The sequence below is a fragment of the Dipodomys merriami genome, unplaced genomic scaffold, assembly GCF_024711535.1.
Source record: "Dipodomys merriami isolate MVZ:Mamm:240054 unplaced genomic scaffold, mDipMer1.0.p SCAF_11, whole genome shotgun sequence".
NCBI classification, from domain to species: domain Eukaryota; kingdom Metazoa; phylum Chordata; class Mammalia; order Rodentia; family Heteromyidae; genus Dipodomys; species Dipodomys merriami.
In genome coordinates, this window is record NW_027202382.1 from 40,114,806 (window position 1) to 40,132,655 (window position 17,850).

The 17,850-nt window shown below is 50.3% G+C and overlaps 1 protein-coding gene across 2 annotated transcripts in view; it reads right to left on the reverse strand.

Moving 5' to 3' along the window:
* Nucleotides 1-11,405: 11,405 nt before the first annotated feature.
* Nr6a1 (nuclear receptor subfamily 6 group A member 1) overlaps nt 11,406-17,850 on the reverse strand; it is a 182,872-nt gene continuing 176,427 nt past the window's right edge. For both annotated transcript variants that reach the window (XM_070013372.1, XM_070013378.1), the window contains exon 11: nt 11,406-16,413. In XM_070013372.1, the coding sequence (XP_069869473.1) occupies nt 16,325-16,413 (89 nt within the window). In that variant the 3' untranslated portion in view covers nt 11,406-16,324. The remainder of the gene's footprint in view (nt 16,414-17,850) is intronic.

The following is a 17,850-nucleotide window of genomic DNA, read 5'->3' on the forward strand; positions in this document are numbered from 1 at the left end:
TCCTCCTTTGTTGGTGTTTCTCTTCATTTAGGTCTATTTTTTTTTTCTCTTCTAAAAGAAAAAAAAAATGCCCCTATCTATCTGGGGGCTGTGGATGGGGGCGGAGGCCAAGGCACGGTGTAGGCCTTGGCCAGCTGGCTGTCCAGGCCGCCGTGGGAGCCCGAGGCAGGGACCCCAGGTAGGCGGGAAGGCAGCCGGCTTGTTAGCGGCTGGGTGGGAGTGGGACCTGATTTATGGTCTGCTCCCCCACCAGACCTGAGGCCGGGCACCTCTCTCGTTGAATGGCTTCCTGTCCTAGGCCCTGGCCGGGCACGGCCCCAGCCTGGCCTAAATCTGTGAGCGGAGTTAAGATGGCCAGTGTGGAGGAAGGGATACGGATGGAAGGCCCAGGGCCCAGGCTGCTCCGGCCTGGCCTTCCACTCTTCCAGAAGGTGGAGAAAGAAGATAGGGCAGGAAGCAAGCAGGTGAGCAGACTGAACACCTCAAGTGGGCTTCTCACAGTGGCATCGAATGCCACCATCGATGGCAGGCCATACATTGCCCAGATCAGCAGCCAGGGGTACGCTGGAGGAGATAGCCTCTGGCCCAGGTCGCTTGGCCACCATGCTGGGGCAGGGGATCCTAACCCAGAAGGCCAGAGCTCTCCACACAGGCGGGGACAGCCCCGCCCTGTCTCCAGGTCTGGTCCTTCTGGGCCCATTTGCTGAGCCCTGCACCCATCCAGAGCAACGCATGCTTCTTTGTTCATCTGTTGACTGCAGGCCCTCCAGCCAGGCCCCACTACTGCGTGGGGGACAGAGAGGGACAGGGAGGTCTCTGTCCTCAGATCAGTCACCTCCCAGACCTGGGAATGGGGAGGGGGGCTCACAGGGGCCACCGTCGTAGAGAACTTCCCCCTATACACACCCCTTCATTTGAAGAAAAAAGCAAGTCACACACAAAAGTACCTCATTTTGGATGGAGGGATTTTTCTAGATAAGCAAGTCAACTATATAGTCTTGTGTCTGCCTCCTCCTATCAAACTCTTTGTTCTGTTTGTTGTTCTGCTTTGGTTTTGGTTTTGAGATATATATCTATATATCTATATCTATATCTATATATTTTTTTAAATTGAACTCAGAGCCTTGAGTTGGCTTTTTTGAGCTCCACATACCTCCAGCCCTTTATGCTGTTTTGTTGTTGTTATTGTTGTTTTTTAAAGTAGGGTCTCACTTTATTCCCAGGCTGGCCTGGGCTGTGAACCTCCTACTTGTGCCTCCTCATGTTTCTGGAGATGACAGGCGTGTGCCACTACACTCAGTCATTGAGATGGAGTTTCATGAACTTTTGGGTTCAAGTCTGGCCTCAAAGCATGATCCTCCAATGTCTGCCTCTCAAATAGTCCTGGTTGGCTCACATTCTGAATCCTCCCACTGCAGCCTTCTGAGTGCTGGGATTAAAGGCATATGACAACACTCCTGGCTTGAACTTAAAAGAAAAACAAAACTAGAATGTACAAGAGTTTTATTGATAGTCATAACTTACTTTGACTAAGTATATTCAAATTCTACCTACCTGTTGTGTACGTGTGTGTGTGTGTGAGTGTGTGTGTGTGTGTGTGTGTGTGTGTGTGTGTGTGTGTGTGTGTTTGCTGGTACCAGGGCATGAGCCTTATATTCTCACTTGGCTTTTTCGCTCAAGGCTGATCCTGTCACTTGAGCCACTCTTCACGTCTGGTCTTTTGCTGGTTAATAGGACAAAAGAATTTGTCTGCTTGGGCTGGCTCTACACCAAGATTTTCATATTTTAGCCTCCTGACTATTGAGGATTATATAGGTATGAGCTACTGACACCCAGCTCGCTCGCTTGCTTGCTTGCTTGCTTCCTTTCTTTTCTTTTTTCTTTCTTTCTTTCTCTCTCTCTCCCTTCCTTCCTTTCTTTCCTTTCTTTCTTTCTTTCTTTCTTTCTTTCTTTCTTTTTTTCTTTCTTTCTTTCTTTCTTTCTCTCTCTCTCTCTTTCCCTTCCTTCCTTCCTTTCTTTCTTTCCTTTCTTTCTTTCTTTCTTTCTTTCTTTCTTTCTTTCTTTCTTCCTTCTCTCTCTCTCTCTCTCTTTCTTTCTTTCTTTCTGTTTTGGCTTTTTTGAGACATGGTCTCTTCCATAGCTCAGGCTTTCCTCAATTTTTTTTTTTTTTTTTTGTCCCAGGGCTTGAACTCAGTTCCTAGGCGCTGTCCCTGAGCTTTTTTGCTCAAGACTAGTGCTCAAGCACTTTGAGTGGCTACCCCACTTCTGGTTTTCTGGTGGTTAATTAAAGATAAGAGTCTCGTGAATTTTCTTGCCTGATCTGGCTTCAAACCTTGATCCTCAGATCTCAGCCTCCTGAGTAGTTAGGATTACAGGGGTGATCCCTAGTACCCAGTTTGTCCTCAAACATGTAAAGCTGCCTCAGCCTCCTGAAGGCTGAGATTACACGCATTTGCTCTCTCACTGGGCTGTTACATATACCTTATTCCCCAACATACATGACCTTATGTGTCTTGTCACCTATCAAGATTCTTAGGGGGTACACGCCTCTGCGTGCACCTCGCTAGGACCTAACTAGACTTCCCATTTTATTTTATGTCATTCAGTATCTCCACTTTATTTCTTGTTAGTCTCATTTTAAATTTATTTTGTTTTTCCCGTTTCAATACAGTGAGCCTGTTTTGGAATTAATACCACTAACCTTCTGAACTTATTTAGTGTCAGTACTGGGGCTTGCTCAGCTTACTTGCTCACAGCTGGTGCTCTAGCACTTGAGTCACACCTCCAATCTGGCATTGTGCTGGTTAATTGAAGAAGCAGTCTCACAGACTTTTCAGCCTCCTTAGTAGCTAGGATTACAGGTGATAGCCACAGGCACCAGGCTTCATTTTCTAACTTAAGTAAAGGAATATCCCAGCAAATACTCTTATTACCAACATGTCACATGCATGTTATGTCTTTGATGGGGGACTTTGTCCAGTCCCTGTCTCCTGCTTTTTTTTTTTTCCTCTTTTTTTTGGTCTGTCGTGGGGCCTGAACTCTGGGCCTGGGCGCTGTCCCTCAGCTCTTCAGCTCAAAGCTAGCACTCTACCACTTGAGCCACAGTGCCCTTCTGGTTTTCTGGTGGCTTATGGGAGATAGTCTCAGGGACTTTGAACCAGGATCCTTAGATCTCAGCCTCCTGAGTAGCTAGGATTACAGGTGTGAGCCACCAGTGCCCAGCTCCGTGAGACTCTTATCCCCAGTAAACCACCAGAAAACTGGAAGTGGCGCTGTGGTTCAAGTGGTAGAGCACTTCAGCTAAAGAGCTGAAGTATAGTGCCCAGGCCGAGTTCAAGTCCCAGGATCGACAAAAAAAAAAAAAAAAAAAAAAAGAATGCTGGGCAAGCAACTTTCCCACTGAGCTACCCTTCCTCCCCACCCATTTTTTACTTTTCCCCTAGGGCTTGAACTCTGGGCCTGGGTGCTGTCTCTGACTTCTTTTGCTCACTGCACTCTACAGCTTGAGCCATAGCACCACTTCCGTTTTATTTTTCCTGCTTATGTGGTGCTGAGGAATCGAACCCAGGGCCTCAAGCATGCAAGGCAAGCGCTCTACCACTGAGCCACCTTCTCAGCCCCATGCTGGCTTTTTTCTGAGTAGTTTATTGGAGATGAGTCTCCTGGACTTTCCTGCCCAGGCTGGCTTTGAACCGCGATCGTCAGTTCTCAGTGTCTTTAGTAGGCATAAGCCACTGACAGCCAGCTCCTTCCTCCTTTCTTAAACCGGACAAATGCTTGTTGTTGTTGTTTGTTTTGGAAATAGCCAACCTGGCTTTGCCCTGGTCTCTTGATGAGACCTTGGGCTCTGAGGAGGAGAGACTCTGGATTAAATCCCAGGCTAGCTTCTTGCTGGCTGTGTGACATAGAACCACTTGCTTGCCCTCTCTGGGCTTTGTCTTTCCTTGACAATGGAGATGAACTGACCCAGTACATGTAACATCCTCAGTGGCTGCCTGGTATGTTGTGCATGCTCAATAAACGTCAAGTAAAATACACACCACCAGCTGAAGGCCTGGCTGCCTGTCCTGAGAGCCTTCTCGGGTTGACTGTGACATTGCGACATTGGTACAAGCTTGCCCTTTTGTGAGGGGGTGACTCATCTGAGTTAGGGGATCCCTCAAGGAGAGGCCTGACATCTCTGGCTCGGCAGCAGCCAGCACAGGGCAGCACAGGCGGTGTTGGTTGAATGACTGTTCGTCTCTGCTGTGAAGGCGTCCATGTTGTGGCTGTGGCCTCCTATATCTAGTCCTCTGAAGAGGACGCTGTTGTCACCCCCGGGGCTGATGCTCCGGACCTACAAATCAGTGATGCCCTGTCCCTCTAGGCTGTTGCTCCTCTGGCCACTCTGTTCCCCAACCTCTGGGGGTACACCACGGGGATGGCACTGCACAGGACCCTGAGACAGGAAGGGACCGGTGTGTGTGGTGAGCATGGAAGTAGCTAGACCTCCCTCAAGGGCCCCCATGTGCTGGGACCCCCACACAGCTCCAAGCTTTGTGGGGTAGCCTCGGACCCTCTCCGTCACCCTGGTCATCTTCGTGAGGACCACTTGAGAGATGGGGGCTCAGCCCAGAGGCAGACCTGAAGCCCTGAAACCCGGCAGCAAGAAGGCCAGCGTCTGCAGGCTGTCGTCCTCCTCGTCTGTGCTCAGCACTGGCCTGTGGGGCGGAGCGGGCTGCAGGCCGCGTGGGCCCCCCGGAGGGGAAGGGGAAGATGCACTGTAGTCCCGGCCAGGGGGGCTTCCCCCGTCCCCAGGCAAACAAAGCCCAGGGTGTCTCTTTTGAGTGGGGGCTTTCCCAAAGTGCCAAGCTTATTTCCTGGAGATGGAAGAAAGAATAGGGAATCCATAAGCTGAACCCCACGGGGAGAGGGACCCTGGAGAAAGAGCTGGAAAAGTGAACCTGGAGGGAAACCAAGGCAAAAAAGAGGATAGACAGAGGAAGACCCATTGATAGCAAAACAGGCGCCCCCCCCCCCACGGGAGGAGCTGGGGGCGAGGATGAGGAAAAGCTGGTTGGTTTTCAGTAAGAGAGGAAGGGAGAGGGAGAGGGGACAGGCAGAGAACGTGGGGAGGGGGCCGGGCTGCTGGAGGCAGGGGGAGCGTGGAGGTGGGACCCCCGCCCCAGGCAGTGGAGGGGGGTCTGCTGGCAGCCGTAGAGGCTGTTTCCGCTGCACCCCTTATCAGCCTGCTGCCAGATGTTCAGATCCGATGCCAATGTCAGAGAAGTCCATAGTGCTGGGTCAAGGCCGTGGCCAGCCGGAGCCTCAGCTGCGGCGTGGGGAGGGGCGCTGGGGGCGGGGCCAGACCGGCCGGCTCTTCCCCCTCCCCCTGGTGGCTGTATGGACTGGGCCACCTGGTGGGGGTGGAGACAGACCAGGTGCCTCTAGATTGAGAATGGGGACTTGGGAAGGCAAAATGTGACTCCTGGCAAGCCCCCCCATTCGAGGAAGCAAGTGGATCATGCACACGTGTGCATGTGTGTACACACACACACAATGCCACAGGGGAGATAAGGCACACTCAGCTCAGGGAAAAGTGTTTCCCCCTCCCCCATCTTTCCTCTGCACCCTAGCCTAGGGGGTCCCCGAGAGACCACCACCACCAAGATGGCAGGCAGGCAAGAGAGAGCCAGACATGCGCAGAACCTGCCTGCCAGCCAAGGCAGGGCTGGGGGAAACTTCTAGAGTGAGGCCTGGTGGGAGTCCTCAGGGAAGACACAGGTGCTGGGTGTCCAGGGGGCCGGGACTCCAGCCTTGGGCCTGGGCCTCTCCGCCATGCTCCGGGAGCGTGGGGTGCAGCTGGGCCCCCCCTCCCCAGGGGCAGCTTATCTCCCGGTGCACACGCTTGGCCCTCAAGGGGTGACCCAGCCTTGCTCCTCACATTCCTCTTCAGCCATGCAGCCGGTGGGCCCCCCACAGCTCTGAGCCGGTGCTGTGATTTCGGGGTGGTCAGGATCCTCCATCGGGTCAGCCCCTTGCCCCCTCTGGACTCAGCCCCCCTGGAACCATCTCTGACGTCTCTGCCGCCCGCCTTGGTCTTGGCCACCATTTAGTCCTGTGCGCAACTATCCCAGTGGGTCTCTCTGCTCCTCTCAGCCTTCCTCTGCTTCGCTTTGCTCGCTCTAGAGGCCCTTGAACGGGGCAGAATCTGGGGACACTTCTGTCTCCACAGGAGAAGGGATGTGAAGACTCAGGCTGTGAGGTCCTGTCATGGGAGGAGAACTGGGGGAGCTGGGGCCGCACTCAGTCCCCTCCCACCCCTCCTGCTGCACTGGGCTCTGGCGGGGACTCGGGTCTGAGAGGGCAAGGAGCCGCAGGGCTCCCATGTACCCAGGACGGGAGGGGTGGGGAGCTGGGGCTTGAGGTTCTGGCCCGAGGGCCTCCTTCCTGTTTGTAGGGAAGTGACTCCTCTGAAAGCTGCTGGGAGGAGGGGAGAGGAGAGAGGCCAGGGCCACTTCCGGGAAGCTGGCCAAGGGCCGGAGGCCACTCTCCCTGTGCCCATTATGGCCCCCCCCTGGGTCCTGGCTTAAAATAGTGCAGTTCCTTCACTGCTGCTGGGTCTAGGCCAGACCTCAAAGGACTGCTGGCTGCTGCTCACGCTGCCAGCAGAGGTCTGGGGCCGTGGGGGCCAATGCAGGTATCCCAGCCTCTGGCTACATGCAGAGAACACATGGGCTCCCAAGTCAAAGCCTCAGCTGCTGCACTGAACAACTACGAGATTGGTCTTCGTTGCCGGGTGCAGGTGGCTCACACCTGTCATCCTAGCTGCTCAAGAGGCTGAGATCTGAGAATCTCGGTTCAAAGCCAGCTCGGGCAGGAAAGTCCGTGAAACTCTTATCTCCAATAAACCACTCAGAAAACCGGAAGTGGCCCTGTGGCTCTACAGGTAGAGCGCTAGCCTTGAGCTGAAGAGCGCAGGGACAGAGCCCAGGCCCAGAGTTCAAGCCCCATGACCGACACCAAAAACAAAACAAAACAAAAAAATTGGTCTTCCTTGTCTCCTTCAGACTTCGTTTCCACCCACATGAAAACAGCAGGTGCCTGGTTTTCAATCTAAATGAGACAGTGGAAACTCTGAACCTTGCCAGGCATGAAGTGTTCACGCATAATCCAGAAGTTCCCTTCGCTGCTCCTGTTGGCGGTGCCTGGAGCTCCTCGCCCTGCAGGAGGTGCTTCCGAGACCCACAGTGTGGGGTGTTAAGCAGGGAAGGCTTCTGGAGAGCGAGCTTGCAAGGAGGGCAAGGATGGGGCTGTGGTCTCCATGGTGAGCTTTGTTGCCAAGGGAACAAGACTCCAAGAGCACTGGGTCTGGCAGTTGGGCACTTTTGCCACAGAATCTGACAGACAGATCAACGTTGTGGACCTAAAACCCAGGTGGACCATGGGGCCAAGGCCAAGCGGAGCCAGGGGTGACTGCTGGCTCTGCTGGACCCCTATTGGTGAGGCCTGAAGGGCATCCGTTTCCAGAACACAGCTTCCACGTCAACCTCATCGGGCTCCAACTTTGAACTAGCAACAATCTGCCCTAAAACGCTGAGCCATGAGCAACTATTTAGGACAGGGAAAGTGACAATTAGAGAACTATATCTATCTGGGTCAAGGTCACTACAACTGGGAAAGGCTGGACTTTAGAATTCTTGAGACCCCTGGTTGACACATCTACTGTCTCAGGCTGCCTGTGGGAAATGATTCCTGGGAAGGGCTCCATGTAGCTAGTGGCACACAAATACCCTCTCTGTCCATCATTTCTGGGCACCGTTTCTCCATTACAGACATGGCCTTAAGTAGGTTACCTCTGACTTTGCAAAGGAGGAACGCATCCTGTAATCATAGGCTCAATGCCAGTTTATATATAGTCCCGAGGTCTTTTTTTTTTTTTTTTGTCGGTCGTGGGGCTTGAACTCTGGGCCTGGGCGCTGTCCCTCAGCTCTTCAGCTCAAGGCGAGCGCTCTACCACTTGAGCTACAGCGCCACTTCCGGTTTTCTGGTGGTTTATTGGAGATAGGAGTCTCATGGTCTCTCCTGCCCGGGCTGGCTTTGAACCGCGATCCTCAGATCTCAGCCTCCTGAGTAGCTAGGATTACAGGCGTGAGCCACCAGCGCCCGGCTCGAGGTCTTTCTTGTTTGATAACCTTAGACGAATTATATACTCTTTTGGTATGTGTGTGTGCTGGTCCAGGGACTTGAACTCAGGGCCTGGACTCTGTTCCTGAGCTTTTTTGGCTCAAGGCTAGTGCTCTACCACTTAAGCCACACCACCACTTCTGGCTTTTTCTGTGTATGTGGTATTGAGGAATCGAATCCAGGGCTTTATGCATGCTAGGCAAGCACTCTACCACTAAGCCACATTCCCAGTCCTTGTCTGAGTAGTTTCTTGGAGTTATGAGTCTCACAAACTTTCCTGCCTGGGCTAATTTTGAACTGTGATCCTCAAATCCCAGCCTCCTGAGTAGTTAGGATTACTAACTAGATATGAGCCACCAGGGCCCAGTTTATTATTATAAAGCAATATACAGAGGCTGTGGGTTTTCTTAACTGCAAAATGGGATCATTATAGGACCAACCCCTTAGGTGGCTCTGGAGAATTAGTAATCTAATCATTAGGTTTCCACAGGGCCTAATTATATTTTGCTGCTAGGGATTGAACCCAGATCCTCACCTAAGTACTCATTGAGCCACAGCCTCCAGCCTTCTATTCTTTCATTTCAGATGATTGCCTGTCACTCCAGGAAACCAAAAAGCATGTCAGTTATTTAAGTAACCATTTGTAAACTTGGAATAATGTCCCAGCAGAATATGAACAGGAAGAATCACCCAGTGTCCCAATGCTACTTCAGTAGAGCCTGGCCAGGCTGAACAGAAGTTTTCAGATAGGGGTTTCTCAGAGTATCTAATATGTTCAAGAAGGCTGGGAGGAAAACTGCAGTGTTTCTTTTTTTTTGTCGGTCGTGGGGCTTGAACTCTGGGCCTGGGCGCTGTCCCTCAGCTCTTCAGCTCAAGGCGAGCGCTCTACCACTTGAGCTACAGCGCCACTTCCGGTTTTCTGGTGGTTTATTGGAGATAGGAGTCTCATGGTCTCTCCTGCCCGGGCTGGCTTTGAACCGCGATCCTCAGATCTCAGCCTCCTGAGTAGCTAGGATTACAGGCGTGAGCCACCAGCACCGGGCTTGCAGTGTTTCTTAAAGACTACTTTTCTCATGGCTTTTTCAATGAGGCTACTTACTACCCACCACTTGAATGTATATGTTTTGGGAAACCATGTAAGACTTGTCTATATGATACATTTGGGTCTATGTTTGGAATGACACTGCTTTTTTAGCCCAACTGAGATGGGTCTGTTGATCCACTTTTTATACAATCTTTTTTTTTTTTTTGGTCAGTTATGGGGCTCAGCTCAAGGCTAGCACTCTACCACTTGAGCCACAGTACCACTTCCACCTTTTTCTGTTTATGTGGTGCTAAGGAATCGAACCCAGGGCCTCATGCATGCAAGGCAAGCACTCTACCACTGAGCCACCATTTCCTTGTCGTATGCTTCTATATGTTTATGCCAGTCCTGGGCTTTGAACTCATGGCCTATGCACTGTCCCTGAGCTCTTTTGCTCACTGTCCCTGAGTTCAACCATTTGAGCCGCAGCTCCACTTCTGTCTTTTTGGAAGTTCATTGGAGATAAAGATTCTCACAGAGGAAGTGGCACTGTGGCTCAAAGTAGTAGAGTATTAGCCTTGAGCAAGAGTTCAGGGATAGTGCGCAGGCCCCGAGTTCAATAAATACCCCTCTATCACACACAAAGTCTCATGGACTTTAACACCCCAGATCTTCTCAGCGTTCTGAATAGCTAGGACTACAGGCCTGGGCCACTATTGCTGGGCCAGGGTTATTTTACAAAAGCAAAAAAAAAAAAAAAAAAAAGAGGAAGGTTCAACTACAGGCCACTGCTTAGTTTTGTTACAAACTCCCAAACATTCACATTCAGCAGGAGTGAACAGCTAAGGCCGGGCAGAGAGGAAGCCGTTAGAACTTTGGTATCAGATAGGCCATTTGCCTGTGCCATCTTAGGCAAATTGCTTGAGTTCCCAGAGCCCGTTTGCTCTCACCATGGCCCACACCACGTGAGGTTGTGCTGAGGATGCCTGCCCGTGCGCTCCTCACACCTGTGTGGCTGATCCCTGTGGGCTGTGAAGACAAGTCTGTTACCTCCTTCTGTTGCTGTGCTTTTGTTTCCATCCACCTCTTTCAAGCCTCAAGGGCTCTCTGGTCCCTTGTGCCGGCGGCAGAGTCACGGGAAGGCAGCTGGGTGCTCCTCATTTCATGCAAAAGGATTTAATAGGCAAAGGAGTCTCCCTGGCTTTTATCTTCCAGGACTGAGAAGCCCCCTGCTCTCCCCCACTGCCTCCATACAGCCCTGAAGCCAGACTGCCATTCCTCTGAGTGCATGTGTGGGATTACTTGTACACTGGGCAGATCTGAGTTCAAGGCCCGACTCTGACACTTCCTGTGTGAATCTGGCTATGTATTTGACTTCTCAAGGGCCACTGTTTAGTTAGCTCTAGAAAAGCTATTAAGCCGGATGGTGGTGGGTCACGTTTGTAATCCTAGCTACTCAGGAGGCTGAGATCTAAGGATCACAGTTTGAAGCCAGCCTAGGCAGGAAAGTCCATGAGGCATTAATTACCTACCAGAAAACCGGAAGTCCTGTGGCTCAGAGTGGTAGAGCACTAACCTTGAGCAAAAGAGCTCAGGGACAGTGCCCAGGCCCAGAGTTCAAGCCCCATGTCTGAAGGAAAGACAAAAGCTATTATGAGACCTCATGTGTTTTCTGAAGAGGCAGGTGTTAATCTAGACCAGAGCATGTACAGCAGGTCAGCCATCAGTGCACTACTGCCACTGATGCAGCTGAGATCCAAGCAGATGGCTTTCTCTCTGTATTCCTTCATGTGGCACTCAAGGACCCCAACTGCTTTCCCAGCTTTTACTCTTGCTAATGCCTCCTGTTCTCCACCGCTCCTGTGATGGCAGGCCTTTGTTATACTGGGGAAGCGGGCTCTCTCTGCCCTTAATCCCGAATCACAACCTTCTTCTCACTGCACTGCAAAGGCCTCCTGCAACTCCCTCTAGCTGTGTCACTTTCTGGCTGGCAGGCCTCATTTCTTTTAAGCATGTTCGGGTTTGTGAAAAGTCCCAATTCAGTGCCTGGCCCACAGAGCAGGTGCTTGTCAGATTACCCTCTGCCAGGCCCTCAGTGGCAAGGATGGAGTAAGATTCCCGCCTCTGGACACCCTGCCCCATCCCAGCCCATGGGCCCCAGACACATGTCACAGACAGATCACAGATGCCATGTGCAGGATTCACATTTATTGGTTCAAATACAGTACCTAACACTTGCTAAACATGCATTTCACACTAATTGGTCACATTCCACAGGTAGTCAGTTCACAGGACGGGCCCGCCCCTGCCAGCAGGCAGGTGTGGGAGGTAGCAGCGGGCCCGAGCAGCCTGCAGAGCCTGCCAACTGTCACTCAGTCATGCAGGACTGGTGGCTGCTGGCCCTTTGGGAACAAGGGCTCAGAGACATCCTGCTTGCTCGATTCCTATGAAGGCCTGTGGGTGGAGGTGCCACCGGAGCCCGAGGGTGGTATTTGTGGGAAGAGGCGCTCGCTATGCCTGGAGCACAGGAAGGGGACAGAGGCCTCGTGGAGGTGGTGGCTCGCCCCTGTCCCTGGCTGCAGGTGGGAAGGGCTCCCCACACAGCCCAGACATTACAATGCGGCCAGAGAGCCCCTATCGCAGCTCTGGGATGGCAACACAGACAAAATCACCAACAGCCCAGGGCAGGCGGGGCTTCTTTCCCGACAGAAACATGTAAACAGCGCGGGAGCTACATGATTCTTTTCCCACAGTATTCCTCAGCGAGGAATCGACCAGGATGTCACTCAAGAGGTAGTTTTTTTCCCCCATGGAAATCTGAGTCAACAACATCACTTATTACAAGACATTTCAGCAAAGAAAGCAATGGTCACCAAAGGGCAAAGCAGACCCGTGGCCACAGGGCTGGCTCCACGGCGTGGGGGACTGGCCTCCACCAGCAGCACATTTGTCTTGGACTCGGAGCAAGCTCTGGCTGTCCTCGGCTTTTTTCGAGCCTACAGTTGGTCCCTGAGCAAGCTCTGGCCTGTTTAGGGATGAGATACCCTGGAGGGCCGAGACAGCTTCTTGTAGGTAGAGAGGCAGGGCTACCATGGCTCGGAGCCCTGGCCTGCCCAGAGAGGCAGCCCTGACTTGCTCCCAAACTCAGCAAACTCCTGGGCTCCTGCCTCTGAGGAAACAGTCCAGGCCTGGCTCCTGAGCCCAGAAAAGATGTTGCTTATGACAGCCAAGAGGTGGGTTTCTGGGGACCCTGTAATTAAATACACATCCCTGAGCTGTGGCCCCAGGAAACACACTGGCCTCAAGGCTGACCAGCTTCTACCCAGCACCTGGTAAGACGATTGCCGCTTTTCATCCTGAGACACAGATAAAACATCATTTCACAGACACCGGCGTGGATGTTTCCAGCTGAGGGAAGAGGGAGGATGGTCACGGGCAGAGGCAGAGGGGTGTGCGGGGAGTTCTTGTGCACCGAGGTGGGGGAGTAGAGTCATGGTTCTTTTTGTTCCATTTTTCTATTCTTTTTTCTTTTTTTGTTTTCTTAGTTTGCCTTTTTTATTTTTTTTTTAGTTTTTAAAAAAATCAGTAAGAAAAACAAACCCAAAGTTTAATAGGATTGGTTTGAAAGACTGCATTTCTTAAAAGAATTGCAAAAATTTAAGAAAAAAAATAAAACAAAACAAAAAACCCCCCAAAAACCCAAAACAAAAAACAAAACAAAAACCCACATAGAATAGACCAAGGGCCCAAAGCTAAAGACTTGGAACCACTGCTTCGTTGCCTGCCCTGCGGGGGGCCAGGGCTCCTTTCCTCCCGCTAACACGGGTCCTAGTGCAGCTGCTGCCTAGCTCTAGCATCCCACTTGCTAAGAAATCAAGAACTCATGAGCACAGGTTATAGGTAGCAGAGAAGGCACTAGCCCGGCAGGCCAGGGTTCCATGGACTGGTGACCTTACCTGCCGCAGGTACTCTCTCCCTTGAGAAGTGGGGCAAGTCAGCGGCAGGTGGGTGAGGAGCGACACCCTGGAGACCTCTGCTCTCCCCTGCCCCCCAGCTCTAGTTCTACCCCTAGAGGCCTGCTCACTTCATTTACAGGCTGGGCATGGGGACTGCCTATCCGCTGAGCCAAATGGAGTGCTTTGAGATAGCTCTAAGGAATTGCTCTGGACTAAGGGCAGGACCACCAAGCCTTGCAAAGGGCTCTGAAAGTCTACAAAGGGAGCCTGAATTCCAGATGAAGCTCCAAGATGGCAAAGTTTTATCTTAGGTCAAGAAAATGTTCAAAAGGAAGGAAGGGGAAAGCCTGCATGCCTTGAAGTAGTACACGGAGGTGAGACTCTCCTTTCCGCACGACTTTCAGAGGTATTTTTTATGGTGGAAAATTCACACAGTGAATGTTGGGATCAGAAGGAGGACAGAAGGGAGAAGAATTAAAGACAATACACACAACTTTTTTCTTCTTCCACTAGCAAAAAGACTGCCTGTTAGCCAAACATTATGGGAAGGCAAAAACAAAACAAAACAAAACAAAAAAATAACCAAACATACCAAACCTCTCCCTCCAACCTTCCTCTGTGTCCTTCAAACCAAATTCACAAATACATCTGGTGGCTGACCTAATGTCTCCACACTGCTAGCTATACTCCTACCTTCTCATCATAATACCTGAGTTTGCAATGCAACACATTCACTTTACCCTGTTTAAAAGAAGCCCACGTCATGAGAGGACTGGGTGCAGAAGACATTAAAGGCGGTCCACAGGTCAGGCTCTGGCTTGGAACACACAACCACTTGGCTCAGAGATTCTGCAGGGCTGTCGGCAATGAATGGGCTCTTTGTTCTGTGGAATCCGCTGCAAACATTTGTAAAAATGGATTTGTACAATGGCAACTTGCAGAACCTTTCCCCCACTCCACAAATTAACAACTTGCTCTGTTTAATACTACATTATCACAGAGACACGTTCCTGCCTCATCAGAGAGCAATTCCTTTGACATCCAAACACAACGGGTAAAATGCTAATGTGAAAAGCAATTTCAAAAAACAATAATTTGACAGATGGAGGTCTAAGCAAAGAAAGAGGCTGGACACAAGGAGCCGTCTTAGAGAAAGGGTCTCTGGTATGTGTCGCCTCCTAGATCTGAAGGAAAGCAGCTCAGAATCTGACCTGGAGCCAAAGAATGTGATCTAGTTGGTTAAATAAAAAATTCAAGCAAACAAGAAAAATAATGTGAACTTAAAAGAGACACACACACACACACACACACACACACACACACACACACACACACACACACACACACACACACACACACACACACACACACACACACACACACACACACACACACACACACTCCCTTTCTCTCTCTCTCTTCCACTGACATGAAAAACATGCTATTACCTGAGGAACAGGTCTCTCTTTCTCAGAGCAGTTGGGGAATGGCAATGAGAATTAATACTCTGAGTTTTATATCCATCAAGGGACAAAATCATCACTTTGCTGGTACCCGTAACATTTCACCGAAAAGAAAAAAAATTACACAACACAGACTACCCAGTCTGCACAAAGATGTGGTAGCCCCCTGGGCAGGTTTACTATGTTGAGCTGGGGGACGGCAAAAGCCTTTGGCCAAAAAGGCTGAAGGAAGTAGCCCTGGAACCCTCCAGCCAGCAAGGGCTGCCCTCCGCTGAGGATGTCTGGGTCACTGGCCGGAGGAGGGTATGAACTGGAGCCACTGCTGTATTAAGGCAGAGAAGGGAAAAGCACCTGAATTAGCTCCAAGACAAACCTGGGGCAGCCCTGGCAAAACCAAGAGGAGCGGGAACACTTGAGGGACTAGGTGGAGCAGGTAGTGACAGAACAAGGGTCCAGGCCATATCTAGAGTGGCAGCGGCCAGGGCCCTTAGGAACATGAGGTAGTTTAAAGCTCCCTTCCCTTTCAGGGGCTTCTGTTCCAGTCCTCCGGATCTCGGCATGCCAGGCCACTGATGACACTCAAAGGGGGGTAGCTGGGCTACTCCGAGCCTTGGGCTGTCTCTCCTGGGGGCCCTGGCAAACTCATTCTTACTTTGGAAAGATGAGGACTTGGAAGAGAACTGAGGAATAAAATCTCTGGTCAGCAGATGTGCCCTTTCCACTTAAAAAAAGGAGACGGTAGTTTCAGTACAGCTCTAGGAGAGAAACAGGGAATTCCAAAGGGTATTTATTAAATACTCCTTGCCTTTGTCCCTCTACCAAGTGAAAAGGAGAATAAAGGAGAATAGATCAGTAGTAGGTACCAAGACTCAGAACATGGCTATCTGCTTGGTTTATCTAAGAGCTGAAAGAAAGGAAAATTTATGAGAGAGAGGGAAGGGGTCTGTAAGAAGGTAGGGCTTAGTAAATCTATGTAAAGAAATTAGGTAGGTGTGAGTCCTAAGGGAGCTGTAGGCAAGACCTACAGACTGACTGACTACTGGCAGTGGTGGGAAATAGAGAGCCTCTGCTTTTAAGACTCTTTGAGTGCAAGTATATCTGCCTTAGATTTGGCCACTGAGTCCTACTCTCAACTTTCATGCTTTACCAAGGAAGAAGGATGGCTGGCCCCTATCTCTGGCCCTGTTCCAAATACCTTGCTCACCCCCCACCACTTTGCCCCTTTGGTATACTTTCACCTGACAAGTCTAGAAAAAGGCAGTTGCTCTCTGACAGACAAGTGTATGTCTGCTGAGAAAATGTGGAAGAAATAGGGATGGTCACACCCCCGCTTCCATTGAGGTAGTCGTCTTTGTCAACATCATGGAAATAGTCATCTCAGCTCGTTCCACACTCTCCCTCAAAATACAAAAGAACTATCTCTAAACAATGACAACACTGTAACATTAAACATCTTCACATTCTGTAAACTGCAAGGAAATGCATCTGCTGCATTCACACAAAAGCATGTGCATCATGTTGAAGGCCATACATTCAACTCTGTCGTGAAATAAATATATAGAAAAATGAGGTTAAACAAACAAACAAACAAAAACTCTTCTTGCTATGGAGGCAGGACTCCACGGCATCCATCTTGGTCTCTCTGGCTCTCTTCTCTAGAGCCTGTCCTGCCTACCCAAGGCCCTGTGGGCAGCCTGAGGAGGGTGCAGGGCAGGTCATTCCTTGACCACATTTGTCTTGCAGGAGTGCAGCACCACTTTAAAGAGGAGGGGCAGCTGCTCCAAGGGCACATTCACCATCTTTCCTGGAAAAAAGGGAGGAGAGTGAGCAGTGGCCACTAGTGGAGGGCGAACCTGCTTCTACTTGGACCTGTGAAGGGAGAACATCTTGGGAGATTGGGGCAGGGACATGCCAGGAACACAGTCGAGGTGAGATGAGGGCTTAATGATGTCCTGATGTTGCTCCTGTGCTCTCAGGAGACTAATGATGGAGCTATGCACTAGTATCTACAACTCTTACTCGATGCTGGGTATTATCTCATTTAATTTTTCCTAGTTCTCCCTGATATTACTTTTTTTTTTTTTTTGTCGGTTGTGGGGCTTGAACACTGGGCTTGGGAGCTATTCCGTGCTCTTCAGCTCAAGGCGAGCACTTTACCACTTGAGCTACAGCGCCACTTCCGGTTTTCTAGTGGTTTACTGGAGATCAGAGTCTCACGAACTTTTCTGCCCGGGCTGGCTTTGAACCATGATCCTCAGATCTCAGCTTCCTGAGTAGCTAGGATTACGGGCGTGAGCCACCGGCGACTGGCTGATATTACTTTTTGCTCCCATTTTATAGACAGGGAATGTGAGTGGTCATCCTGCCAACCTCTGTTACAGTTAAGCTAAAATACCATACGAGACTCACAACGAATGTAACTAGCTTTCTGTAAAGCACTGCTTTCCAAAAGTACTGAAGAAGAAAGGGGAGAAGTCATAGAGACAAATAAATCTGAGACACTCAGGGATAAAGGAGTTTTATAGGCTCTTTTCCCTGTCAGCCCCTGAGAGTCCGGGGAACGATTAACAAAGACTGATTCCAAATAATCAGACTATTTGGAGTTGCCACCCACACACTGATGTTTTTCAAAAGCTTTCCAGGTAACTTGAAAGTGCTGCCAGATTGGGCCCACATAAGCAATACTACTCTGTGGCCCAAGGGAGGAAACAATTTCACATCCCCTTGTCAGAATGATAGTTTTTCCTGTAAAGCTGTATTGGTGAATTTTGCACAACAATTCCAGTCTAGCAGTCACCCTGGCAAGCATGGAACAACTAAACAGGACTCTTTACTATATGAAGCAAAGCAACAGCAAGTAAAAGCCAAGATTCTTCATTGAAATGGACCTATTAAATCTCCAGAGCCTCAGAAGTGGCATAGGACCTCACAACACAGAGGTTTAAAGATACCAGTCCCTGAAAACCTGTGAACAACGTTATGAAATGAACTTCTCTCTTCAAGTGAAATGCAATTCATATATCATGTACTTCAGAAAATGAAGTTAATTTCAGATACTCTGAGCCTGTTTTTCTGTCCATAGAATGGCCATAATTGTACCAGCCACCAGCTTTGCAGAGATTATTCTGAGACTGAATGATAATAAATCCCCAAAGGGCCTGCACGTAAGAGGGGCCTAAGAAATGTTAGCTTCTCTTCTCTTACAGAGAACAAAGACAAATGTAGTGGTGCCTGCCTGTAA